Source organism: Pteropus alecto, unplaced genomic scaffold (genome assembly GCF_000325575.1).
Source record: "Pteropus alecto unplaced genomic scaffold, ASM32557v1 scaffold79, whole genome shotgun sequence".
Lineage (NCBI taxonomy): Eukaryota > Metazoa > Chordata > Mammalia > Chiroptera > Pteropodidae > Pteropus > Pteropus alecto.
Window position 1 is genome coordinate 6,663,620 of NW_006494612.1, and position 13,450 is coordinate 6,677,069.

The window sequence follows — 13,450 nt, forward strand, 5'->3', positions numbered from 1 at the left end:
AGTAGGTGAGCAGCGGGCCAGGGAGCTTAAGTTTCATTGTACTTGCAGCCGCTCCCTAGCGCTAGCATAACCGCCTTAGCTCCACCTCAGATCATCAGGCAATAGATTCTCATAGGAGCACCAGTCCCTGGTGCCAAAAAGGTTGGAGACTGCTGCTCTACCCTATTGTGACCACTGGTGGTTCTGGACAATTGACACATTATTATAACGTTCTTTCATTTACTAAATGTCTCATTTATGTCTGCCTTATCTCTTCAACTTAGTTCTGACCTTCCTATGGAACTAGATTGTACTTCATTACACTAAACTGTCAAATACATATAGTACATAATACAAGTTTAGAATATTTTTTTCACTAATGAAACATAAAAAATAGAATGGCATTCCTTTTGGTTTGGATGACCATTTCTTACTTTAAAATGTCTGATGGCCAATGACTACATTAAATAACCTCGAGAAAGCTTTTGTAGCTCTCTGTGACTGTGTCAGTAATTCATTCGTATAATACAAGACAGAAGCACTATAATGTTGGGGCTGAGAAGAGACAGACAGCTTAGCTCTATTCTTGGTTCTATGATTGGCTTCTGCACTTCCCACTTGCATGAATTTGGAAATGTTACTAAAACTCTCTAAGTCTTACTATCTTTATTTGTGATACGTGGTTAGTAAACCTACTTCCTAGGGTGGTTGTGAGGATTAAAATGAGTTAACACGGAAAAGGCATGTCATAATGCCAGGCATGATGTAAGTACTCGATAAATGGTTGTTGCTGCTGCTGTTGTTGTTGTTATTATTACTATTATTATTATTATTATTATTCCACCATCTAAATTATTCCCTGCTGCTGAGGTGAACATTCTGGGAATCACAATATGCTGGATATCTTCCGTTTGTCTCTCCAGATCTCTGACAAAGTCCACAGCTTCTGTCAGGCTAACTTCTCTACGTGGCTACTGTTATGGGCCAAATTGTGTCCCCTAAAATTTATATATTGAAGTCTTAACCCCCAGTTCCTCAGAATGTGACTGTATTTGGAGATAGAGGTAATTATCTTTAACGAGGTAATTAAGGTAAACATGGTCATATGAGTGGACCCTGATCTAATACGACTGGTATCCTTATAAATGGAGATTAGGACCCACAGAGAAAAGACCAGGTGAAGGCTGGGGGAGAATACGGTCATTTACAAGCAAAGGAAGAAGCTTCAGAATGAAATCAATCCTGCCAAAACCTTGATCTTGAACTTCTAGCCTCTAGAACTGTGAAGAAATACATTTCTGTTTAAGCTCCCCTGCCTGTGGTACTTTATGGCAGCCTAGCAAACCAATGTAGCCACCCTCTTCAGGTGGCAGTAACCACTGGTCCCTTGCCTCTTTAGACCCAGGGGTGCTAACAACTCCCTGCTTTATTGCTTGTCCCAGGATATTACACAATCCCTGTGAATTCCCTAAAACTTACCTAGGGCTTTGAAAATAATACCTTTTTTAAACTCTCCTTAAGTTACCAATTAAGTTTTTTTCTCCACGAAGGGGATCTTAATGTATCAATCTGGTAACTTAGCTGTCAGGACTGGACTCTGTGATTTTACCACAAGTCTTTATAGTGATAAGGGTCAAGGAGAGATTTAAATTCTTCCTAAGCAGCCCCTGAGTGTGAAGGTCACAAAAATCTGTCCTCTTCTCCAAGGGCAATCTGTATGCTTATTTGGAAAGGACCTAAAGAAGGTCTTTTCTGAAATGTTGACCTATATCCTGTAATTTGATTTTATGTCATGGTTACCACAGTGCTTTTTTATTCCAGAAATAAGAAATCGAACTGTTGCTGTGAATAAATTGTATGCTTTTAAAAACTTTTAGACAGTCTCATTTAAAAAAAAAAATTATAAAATAAAGAAAAAACTCAAGTAAAAACTCCTGCTAAATAATGTTAAATAACCTTTAAAATTGACATTTAGTTACTAGGTATTCCCTCTTTATCCTTTGACATTCGTATTCACAGATATTTCCCTTAATTTTTTGTCACTCACTGTCACTAAATACCCAGAGGAAGCCTCAGTGTTTGAGGAAAGCCAGTTCTTTAAGTAGGCTCCTGTGGAATTTTATTTATCCTAAAGAAAAACTTACATGGCTTTAAGCTGTGCTGTTGCAAAGCACTGCAGGGCAATTTGAGGAGTGTGCGCTTCTTGAGATTCCTTGGGCCAAGATCATGGTGAACTGCAGGGCCAGGCTGTCTACCTCCCCTAGAACCAGACCAGCCGAGAACCTGGCCCTGCAGTCTCTGTCCAGAAGCGTGACTGCCGCATCACGGTGTGGAATGGCAGCTGTGCTCTCTGGGGGACCCAGGCTGCGGGGATTCCGCTTCAAACCTCGCAGCCCAGTGCCCAAAAAAGAAACTTGTAAAATAAACAGGTGGCTGGTGAAGCCTGCAGCCTCCTGCATCGCAGGAAGCACAACCAAAGTAGGCATGATTGGTGAAAAAGGGCAAAAGTACAAAGTACAGCAAGAGGCTGGCGTTTCCTCCAGGCCGGAGGCCAGCTGAGTATGTGGTTGGCGTAAACGCCCTCCTGGCTGTACAGAGGCACTGAGGAGTCGTTTAAAAAGTATTTAGGAAAAACATGTTGGAGACTGTATTGTTTAAATTCTAGAAGATAATTACCTAAATTTATAAGCATTTAGTTCGCAATCACATACGTCAAATAATATAGTTTAAAACATCAACGGTTACTCATACTTTTCTCCTTTTGCTTTTCTTCTCCTTCTACTCACTTTAAGTGTTTGGTCTTCACTTTGGATAAAATACTTACTGCGGTTTGGAAGCCATTTACCAACAAAAAGTTCACGAATTTCACCACCTCCATGGCTGTGTCCATAGAATAAGTGATAAAGACCTTCCCTAAGAGAGATTTTTCACATTTATTAGAAACTAGTCAAATAATAATAGTTACATTCTGACCAACACTTGTATGCAATGTCTTTTGTTTCTCTAGAACAATAGAGAGAAACCTCCCGCATGGGGGTTGGTCTAAGTGCTTATGCCTGCAGCAGCGTGGATTACAGTCCTTAGGAGGCCCGAAAGAGCCGGGGGCCTGTCTAAGGGCGTGCACACTGCTCAGGGTGCATGGGAAGATGAGGCACAGGGAAGAGCGCTGGCAGGCTGAGACAAGCTGAGGAGGTCTTTTGAAAAACCACATGATGCCTTAACAAAACATCTTTCACCCAGAACCTGTGGGTCCTTAAGATAGGGCCACCACGTGGTTTCTTAGAGACACTTGGCACTGTGCCTAAGGAATACTCTCACAGCAGGCCAAGAAGCTGAGTCTGGCTAGGGGGTCACCCCACAGTGTCCTCTTTTGATCTCATGATGCTCTCTGCTGTCCTGAACTCTTGCTTGACAAGAGCAAGTGAGATGAGGGGGAAAATGATTCCCCTCCCCGTCATCCACTCACTGGTGGGGGAAAGGCCAGGAAGTTGGAGTAGACTAAAGTGCAACTCAGAAATGTTAGTAAAACTTAAGCAGCTTGAAAGAGATGCTGCCTCTGGGTGGCTCAGCGTCACTGACCCCTCGCTCCTCCCTAGGTCAGCCTAGAACAACAACAGACTGTATTGTGTCCACACTTGACCCAGTCAGCCTGACAACTAGTATTTTCTCAGGCTTAAGTCTAGGGGAAATTATCTGGCTAGCACGTTAATGTGATAGATGAATAATCTTTGTGAGTTGGATTCAGTCTGGAATTGACCCCCCTAAATCTCAGAAAGCCCCTGGGGCAGAGGGTGGAGGAGAAATGGGAGTTGGAGAGAAAATGAGTCTATATGTATTCCTCTATGCTTAGGCTCTTGTTTTTTCAAACACACCTTTCAAAGTGTCCAATTGGCTCATTTAAGCAGCCAGGTATATTGATGGCACTCAATTAATTTTTTTTCCTCGACCCCTTATATTCAACCAGTTCCTATGTAAGAAATTTAGGACTCCCTTTACAGATTATGGTAAGATAAATGTGATCTAAAAACTGATGTGAAAACTATATCCTTTGCAGAGGAGTACCCATTCTTCAGAAATGCTCAAAATTAAAATGTGTAAGATTTTAAGAAGATTAACACATTTTTATGAATGAAAAAACAATGGATCATTGTAATAGAAATATTTTGAGTCCTAAATGACTTAAAAGCACAGATCCTCAATAGAAATTAGCAAATGCAAAGGGCTTAATTTTCAAGTTTGGTTCAAAGAAGTACCCGGATTTGAACAGGACTTTTTAGAATTACCTGAGCTTCTCTAGCAAGCACAACAGAATATAACAATTTTACAAGTAGTGGCTGTTTTCTTAAGATTTCTGGGACTTATTACCCTGACTGACCTTAATATGAGAACATTTTGGTGATATTTCAGCATTTTTGTTTCTGGCTGCAAAATGTGGAAAAAGAATCATCACCTGACACTTAGTCGAATGTTTCTTTAAATAAAAGGCTTAGTTGCATCTGGTTCTAAGTCAGTACGGAGATTGTGACACTGATTTTTCCCAGCAAGATTGCTCATTCCTACAGGAAATGACCTCGTTCTTGATGGCTGCCGCTAATTTATGGTGAGACACTAGGTCCCTGGCCAATACCACATGGACATCCAATCAATTTGCCCAGGGACAAGTCCACTCAAGAGCATCATTTAGAAGAGGGAAAAAGAATCGGGGTTATTTGTTGGAGTGGATGTTTAAGAAAATCTAGTGGTAAGCACTTTGTGAGTATTGTTAGTAGTGTCAGAATCACTGAAAACATTCATATGAAATGCTGGTCACTTTTTTTAGCAAAAGGCAAAAAAGGGAAATTTTATTTCACTGTGTTTATGATAAATATCCAAGATTATGGATGCATAATCATGAAGTACTCTCAAAGTATAAGACCGGACAAGAAGAAGGAAAAGAAAAAAAAATTGTAAACAACTCACGCAGTTCTTCTGGCAAATTGCTTGTTTTCAGAGTTCCTCTGGCTGGAGGGTTACTAGGGGGTCTAGGGACAGCAGCTGGGAATGGAGCCTGGGGACCCTGTGGTCTCAACTCTGCAGGACACTCCAAGGACCCCTCAGGAGCTCCAGCTCTCTTAGGTGGCTGGTTATATAGCTGGTCCCTGGAAAATAATACATTTACAATAAAATGTTCATTTTTTTTTTTTTTTTAACAAAGGCACATCTTGAGAAACAGAAAGGCTTTAAGAGCTATGGGAAGTACCGGTGAGCTACTCCCCTCCTCTGCTAACGTTTCTTTTCTGAGCCAGAGGGACAAGGGCAACTCCACAGTGTTTCAGTCAATAAGCATTTCAGCCAACTGCCATATGCAAGGGCCTATGCTAGGGGTCAAAAGAGGTAAGCAAGATGTGCTTTCTCAATTCAAGGACTGTCTAATTGGACTGACTTATCTCACGCACAAGGCAGATAAGATCACCAATAAAACACAGTATAATGGGTGACACATGAGGTTGGTGTTATAGGCATTCAGAAAACAAGACAGGATTTTTAGCTCCTGATAGATAACATTTAATTATGTATCAGAACGTAAAAAAGGCCATATAGGTTTAAAAGTATTTATGTTGTTAATATATGAATGGAAATCTGATTTTGAAGACCCTTTAAGAAAGTTTCTACCACATGGTTATATGGAATCTTTATTATTGTTTTAGTATTCTTGTGAACATTCTGCTGAGAAGAACGATCAGATGCACTCATGTGACATTTGGAAGGCAGAAGGAAATGGAAGCCAGGCTTCTGCCACTTCCATGGTTTCTGTTGGTAAGTGTCATCATGAGGTGTTGAGTTCCTTGGGAAGCATCCCAGTGTCCCGTTACCAGCTATGCAGTGTCAAGGTCAGAGCATCCATTTTTGGCCAGTGGAGATCTAGCAGGCATAGAATAGCTGCAGAGCTGGCAGTTACCTGATTCTGGATTGTACTATGGTAGCATGGTCTATAATGGAGAGTTCCGCTGGGGTTCTGATCCTCTGCCTCTCTGACCGTGACAGAGGAAGCAGCCTCTTCGATGTACTGTTCTGTGGTGTTGCTCTGAAATCATTCCTAGAAACCCTCCAGCCTCCAACAATTTTATAAGTACTCAGTTCCCAAGTTAAATTCCTTCTGCTTAAAATAACTAGAGTTGTTTTCTGTAATTGAATCCTAACTGATAAGGGGATTAAAACTGTGTCTGTAATGTTGTATTTCTTAAAAAAAAACTCTGAAGCAAATGTGGCACTATGTGAACATTTAAAAAACCTAGGTAGTAGACATGGATGTTTGCTATTGGTTGTGTGTTTGAGATTATTTTATATTTTAAATTTTAAAAAATGTTTTGATTATAAAAATCTATATGTATATTCCAAGTTATTCCAGATTGTTCCCTATACTGTCCTAGTTTTGCCCAAAAGAGTAATCAGAAATTCTGAAAGTCTTATGTAATAGGATTTTAAATAATATTACATAGAATCCCAACTATAAAATATTTCTAAAATGTGAATATTTGAGGAAGTTATTTTTATTTTATATTTTTATTAACATATAGAAAAATTCCTGTAAAATATGCTTTCATCTAAAAGGGATCCAATTCTATATCCTCTTAACATTAAATCTCTTTATACTCAAAGCTGCTTAGTTGTTATAAAAGACAATTGTTCATTTGATAAAGAAATGGTAAGGCTTTGATAATATTCAAAAACTTCCATATAAAAACAATATCAGTATCATGAAGATTAATGACAGAGTAAACTTTCTGCATTAAGGCTCTCTTTGAAATTATCAGGAAGAGGAGAATTAGTTTCATTACCTGAATTTATTTTTCATTATCCTAAAGTGATAAGATAAATCCAAGGAGACCATAGCAGGCTTAAATTGATGTTACAAAAGCAATTACTCTGTGCTATAGTTGCAATTCTCTTTTAAATCTAAAATTATTTCAAAATAAATGTTTATTTTAAAAGTTACTGTTGTCTCCCCTATTCAATACCAAACATGTTTCATAAAGGTGCTTAAATTTTACGATGCTTAATTCCAAGAAAATTTTGTTTTCTTGGAATTATAGATATTTCTCCTGCAAGAGTACTCATCCAGTTGTAAAATCACATTTTACTTAATTCTGTTATTTAAACTCCATGCAATTTCTTTTTCTTTTTTTTTTTTAAATAAGAGACCTATTTGGAAAAAAGATCTGAGGGCTTGTGGGCTTTCGAGTAAAGAGGAAAGCAGGCATTTACCTTATTTGTCATTGTAATTAGGGTGGGCTTTTTTCTTTTAATAAACTTTTTTAGCTAATTACTAATGTCTATATTTCTGAAAAATCTGCTTTAATAAGACCTTCCTATCTCATTCTCTTCTCATAACAAATATAATTTTACTTTGAGTGGTATATAAAAGTAGTGCTTGAGCAGAGCAGGCATTTCATCTACTCTCTTTCTAATTTTTTCATCAATTAGGAAGCTCCATTTACATGAGTTTTTCCTATAATTTTTTAGATACATAAATCAAGAGAAAAGGAAAACTTGAAGAATGAGTCACAGAAAACAAGATAATAGTGAGAGAAAAATGATTAAAGGGTTAGACAACTGAAGTAAAAAAAATATTTTTCTGGAAGAAGTATAGCAATAATGGCATTGAACATGTGTGAATGCTTTTGTTACAAAGAAAATAACAGGTTATTTAAACTAATTATTGGCTACTAATTGAATTTAAAATTCCAAAGTAAGAAATGGATTTAAACAGCTACAGAAATGAAGAATATAAAAAAAGAACTCCCTAGAGGTGGAAGTTGGTCATAGTAAAAATAAGAATCTATTTCATGGACTAAAAGGCCTGGTGATCTGAAAATAAAAGAAAAAAAGAGAGTGTGACTTAGCATCTTAAGAGCTTTTCCTCCATGAGAATTTTGACTAGTCATCAGAGGCTTTATATGTCTGGCAAAGAGATCCTTGTTCAACCAGCTTCCATTTCCTCCTGACCTGAAAAGTCTACAAGGGGCATTCCACTGTGTGTCCTGACCACTAACCTGGGTAGTATACCAATAGAAAGTTTTGATACATCTTGATTACATTGGCATCATGCTTTTTTATGTTAAAACTGTCTGCAAGTTGGCCTGTCGTACTTACTGATACCTCTGGAGCCCTGGGGAGGAATAGTCTCTTTGTGCAGGCCTCTCTTCTTGGTCCCAGGGACTGGGATAATTCAGGATGACCTTCTGCACAGGGTGTGGGCCCCTCACACTGGCTCCAGGTAGGGGCTGTCCAGGCAGAGCTGGCTGGATCACTTGCTGGTAGGCTGCTCGAGGGTAGTCATGGCCATCTGTAAGTGAAAACAATAAAGAGAACAGGGAAGATTGACCTTAGCACCTTCATGTGAATGGAGAGGTAAGCTCAGTGCAAATTTGTGTCTTGATACCAACTGAGGGTACCAGATATCAGTTGCCTCCTCCGTGATGCTTGCCACATTTGCGTACTATTGTTTACTTGATATTTTTCATTAAATCGAGTCATTGTTTTTCTCTTTTCCTAAATAAAAACATCTGTGAAATCGAGTTTGGAGTCCTAATTGGAAAGTGCAAAGCTCCACACTGGTCCTTATTTTTAATAAGATATTTAGGATAATCCAACCACGAAGAACCTTTCCCACACCGTCATTCCTACCATAATTCCTCAAGTTTCTAGAACCCAAGGGTAGGATGTCTCCATGACAGATATGGAGTCACTACTCTTTCCTTTCCTTCCCCCAAGTGGACATACACACACCACATGTACACACATGCACACCACTTTCTCTGAGGAAGAAATAAATGAAATAAAACTTGGCTTATACCTCTGGGAAGTAACCAACCAGTTGGCAACACCACCTAACTTTCTTGGTCCTCTCTTGCTAAAGCCTATGTGCACTTTGGGCCAAGGCAGTTAGAAGGGGTCAGGGCTCAGAATGCAGCCAGAGCTGGCAGTGACTTATGTGAATGTGCAAGTTAGAAAAAAGTTGGTTCTAGCCAAGCCCAAGAGCAGCCAAGTCCCAAGGGAAGGACAGCCTGTATGACCAGGTGAGAGAAGAGCACTGAAGGTCAGAGGAGGGATGCAGGGAACCCAGTAAGGGTGAGAGAGGAAGGCTCTGAGGGAGGCCCAAGGGGTTCAAGTGTGGGAAACCTGAGAAGCGGGGATATACTTTAGGGGTGGGCCCAGACTCTGATGGGACTGGAAGGGACCAAGTGGATAACCCTGCAAAATGAACCATGAGTGCCTCCTGGTGAGCCACTTTGGCTCAAGTAAGAAGTTGGAGGATCCAGGAGGCATAGCTAGTTAGGGTAAGAAGGAACCTTATTTTTCAAAAAAATATATTTATTGGTCTTTATTCTTTTTCTGATTATAAAAGTGATAATCGAATTTTCCCACTGTAGGTAGGATACATGCAGGGGTATAAAGCGAAATAAAATTCATAAGGAAGCAAGAAAGTAACAAATAAGGTAGGTGGGAACCAGAATGTAGAGGGTAAGAATGTGGCTAAGAATTGTATTCTTACTTTGATAAATAGTCGCAGGCCACTGAAGTTTTCAGGGGAACATTCAGGGGAATGATGGCTTCCAATACAGAACAGGAGACAAACAATGTGCATGTTCACTAGTGTGGCTGCCTCTAGGTCCCCACTGTTTGGACCCAGGAAACTTAGCTAGGTGCCCCTGGAAATGGCCAAAGCCAGTCTCTCAAGCATGGTCAGTTTCCCTGGATTCAATCTATTGTCTGCTTTGACCTGTGGCACCAGCCAGGTCCTTCCCGTCATGCTTCCTCTGGCAAAAGTGAGCATTCCCCTCCAACCCAGGTTGTCTCCTGGCCCTGACTATAACTCTTGCCTTATTATGGCTTATGCCTGGTTACAATATTAGGGACTTAAGGAAGGGGAGGAGGATACAAGGATCTGTCTGGGCCTATCCCAGCCCCTTGGCTGATAAAGGAGGCTATGATTTGGAGGGCATCTCTAAGAATGGGGAGACAGGACCACAGAAGCCCCTCTGGTCTAGGACAGGATACGCCACACAGGTTTTGCTTTTACAGTCTTCCTGGGGCATTATTTCAAGGGGCCCAGATTGCCAGTTGGAGTTTTAGGCCAATAGGTCACGTCACTACTGCTGCTCCTTCACTCCAGCTAGAAAAGGGCAAAAAGTGCCACTGCCATCAGGTCACCGGGAATGGCCAGCCCTGCTTTTAGATGAGTCTTGCATGAGTGGACCATTTTCAGAACCAGAGATCTCCTATTGCACTTAAAATCCACCATGCATAATCAGGTCCCTTGATCTTGATCTCATCTTCTACGATGCTCTGATGTACTCAGCAAGCCCCAGCTACCCTGGCTATCTTTCTTCATCTTGAACGCCCTAAGCTTGTCCCCACCTCTGGGATGCTGAGTTTGCCAACTTCTCTGCCCAGAATGATTTTGCTTTATATCTTTACAGATCAACTTCTTGTCATACAAAATTCAGCTCAGATAGCACCTGTGCAAAGAGCCCCACACCTTGACCCAGTTGCCATATCCCATCTTCCCGCCACCATTTTATTTTCTTCACAGTGCTTATCATCTGTTTGTGTAAGTAAGCATAACTCTTACTTGTCAACTTTTTGGCTGCCTTCCCTTCTAGCATCTAAACTCTGTGAAAGCATGTACCGTGTCTGTTTACCATCATGTCTCCAAGCACAGTGCTGGCACCAGTGGATGCTTAATAAATGAATGAAGACTGAATAGTTACAAAGGCAACTCCACACACACAAAGAAAGAGAAACCATTTAGGACTGCACAATCTGCTTGCTAGGTCTTGGGTCTTCTAGACTACCTCTCATCCACTGTCCATTGTTTTATGTTTGTTTGTTTGTTTGTTTGTTTTTGACCCAGTGTCTCCCTCTGAAAGTAGGAAGAAAGCTAAGGTAAAAGAGGAGAAATTTGCTAGTGGCCTTGAACATTTTTAATGTTTGAAGCTATTTTTTGCTTCCTATATTCGTTAATAAGAAGCTAATAATGTTTTATTTGCTTTAAAAGAACTATCGAATTCTAATCATAGGTTTTGTTTCTTTTCCAGAAAGTGGATGTTAGTGCTGTTAATCAAAAGCCTTGGAATCAAGGTCATATGATTTCTAACAGATTATTTCCCGCACAACATGTTTTTGTCTCATAGCAACAAATCTTATCATTAAAATCACCAAGGCATGTGGGCTAAAGTGTTTGATTAGCTGTAACTTTCATTTCTGCAATGGCCACCTGTGGTAAAAACTTACACTGGTTTATGTGAGCACAAGAAATGATCCACCTCATCTATTTTTACTATTAGGGTAATGACGATATAGTCCTCTGTATTATCCTTTGATTGTTTAATACAAAGAAATATTGACTATCAGAGGCTCAAACAAACATAAGCCTTCCCTTTTGTAAGTAGAATTTGATTGCTTTTGTCTGGAATTAGGCTGGTTGTGTAGAAAAGTTGCTAAATAAAAACTATCCTTATCAGGTAAATGAATATCACTTCATTGCTTACGTTTTGATCATTCCATTCTACTATTCTGACTGAGGCTTTCTAATTTAGCTGAAAACTATATATATAATAATGGCTAACATTTATTGAGCACCTGCTACATGCCAAGTACAATTTTAAGTTCTTTATTCAAGATTATAGAATTCAATTTTCTGTTTTCCTAAAGAAGTTTAACTCAGAATAAAATCCAAATGCCTTACCACGATCTTCTAGCATATCATTTTCCCCCTGCTCACCCTGCTCCAGCCCCACTGGCTTGCTTTTGGTACCTTAACTATACCAAGCTCCTTGCTTCCTTGACCCTCTCATCCTTCGGGTTTCAGCTCAAAAGTATCCTCCTCAAAAAAGGCCTCCTCTGGCCATCCCGTCTATTAACGTCTGTTATAAAACCTGGTTATTTCCTTTATAGCACTTATACTTTGTTGTTTTCTTTGCCGATTTCCACTTATCTGTCTCCCTAGTAGACTGCGAATTCCATGAAGACAAGAACATGTGTTGTATTTACTACTGTATACCCAGTGACTAGCATAGAATTAGGCAAATATTTGTTGAATAAGTTGATAAATAAATGGGTAAATTCTGTTTCCAAATCCATAGACCTCCCTCCATTTCATCCTCTCCCATACGACAAGTACACATGGCCTTTCCCAGGCTTGGTATCACAAAGGTTGTACTCATGATTAGAGATCACTCCTTTCCCCAGGAAGTAGGGAATAGAGTTCTTTTTATTCATTCAAAAAATATTTATTGAACTTTGAGGGCTAGACACTTGGTGAACAGAGATAAATAGAATACTCTTCCCTTAAGTAGTTCAAAATAAACAGAGAAAGAGAGAAAAATCTGTGTGTCTGTGAGTGTCTGTTTTGAAACACAAACCCACACTCGTTAGTGTGTGAGGAGAGGCGTGCAGATCAGCAGCCACCTACATGGGAGACTTAAGAATTACTGCCCCAAAATATCTCCCCCACTGACTTGTCCCCGGTGCCTAAAATTCCATCAAGAGAGTTTATTCTGTAGGAGATGAAGACTAGAAGGTGGTGGGTGATGTGACAGACAAATGCTTTGTTAGCATGGTAACTGTTCGATTCTGAGAAAGTGTTAATCACGAAACAAAAACACGAACCTTACACAATCATAAGTGGGTGCCCAGAACGGTATCTTATTTGTCAGTCTTATGATCCTTTTGGTCTGGGTACACATGGTCTTCGTGTTACTGGGTTTTTACCACTTGGAATTTGTAAACCAAATCCTAAATGAGGTTTTCCACTTACCAGTCAAAACATTCAACATTTTTCTTCCTTATTAAGAATGGTATTAAAAGAGTTTATGAGAGGGAAAATAAAATCTGATTTTCAAATTGTCAAAAGACATCATGATATGATGCAGTTTAGCCAGGAAACAAAATGGCCAACATAAACTGTTACAGGACTCTCACAGCTGTAAGCAGCTGTGTTTCCTGAAAGGCAACTCCTTTCTTGATGGTTTCTTCCATCTGGTTTGTTTTTTCCTTACTTTTGAATTGTGCATGCATTCTAGCACACAAATAATCACTTTTGTTTTTTTTCCCATCCACACGAGCAATAGTAGGCACGTGTCCAGTTTTATTCTATTCAGTCTTTTTGGTAGAGAAAACAAGAATTTTATAGTAGAAATGAGGGCTCTCTAGATTTAGTACATTTTCCCCCCCTCCCCCCAATTTATTTGTATCATCAATGTTATTTGATTGCACATCATGATCTGCATTCTGGTGACCTTCCCGGAAGGATTCTGAGGCTGCCTTCTCCAGGGATTGGGAGGAGAAGGAAACATAGGCTTATTCTACTTCTCATTTTTACTTGCTTTGAGAACTCTTTTCTTTCTTTCTTTTTTTTTTTTACATAAAAGGGGTGACTAGCAACCATTTCTGCTTTAACTTGCAAAGGCTAGGATATGTCATTTGC

General features: G+C 39.6%; 1 protein-coding gene across 2 annotated transcripts in view; it reads right to left on the reverse strand.

Moving 5' to 3' along the window:
• The window catches only part of TRAF3IP2 (TRAF3 interacting protein 2), a 39,368-nt gene that overhangs the window by 8,957 nt on the left and 16,961 nt on the right, over positions 1 to 13,450 (reverse strand). Inside the window, exons 3-5 of one of the 2 annotated variants that reach the window (XM_015600072.2) lie at positions 8,119 to 8,305; positions 4,939 to 5,117; positions 2,804 to 2,892 (exon numbers count right to left, since the gene is read on the reverse strand). In XM_015600072.2, coding sequence (XP_015455558.1) covers positions 2,804 to 2,892; positions 4,939 to 5,117; positions 8,119 to 8,305 — 455 coding nt within the window. Of the gene's footprint in view, positions 1 to 2,803; positions 2,893 to 4,938; positions 5,118 to 8,112; positions 8,306 to 13,450 lie in introns of both variants that reach the window. The other variant, XM_006926078.2, reaches the window with a different exon arrangement.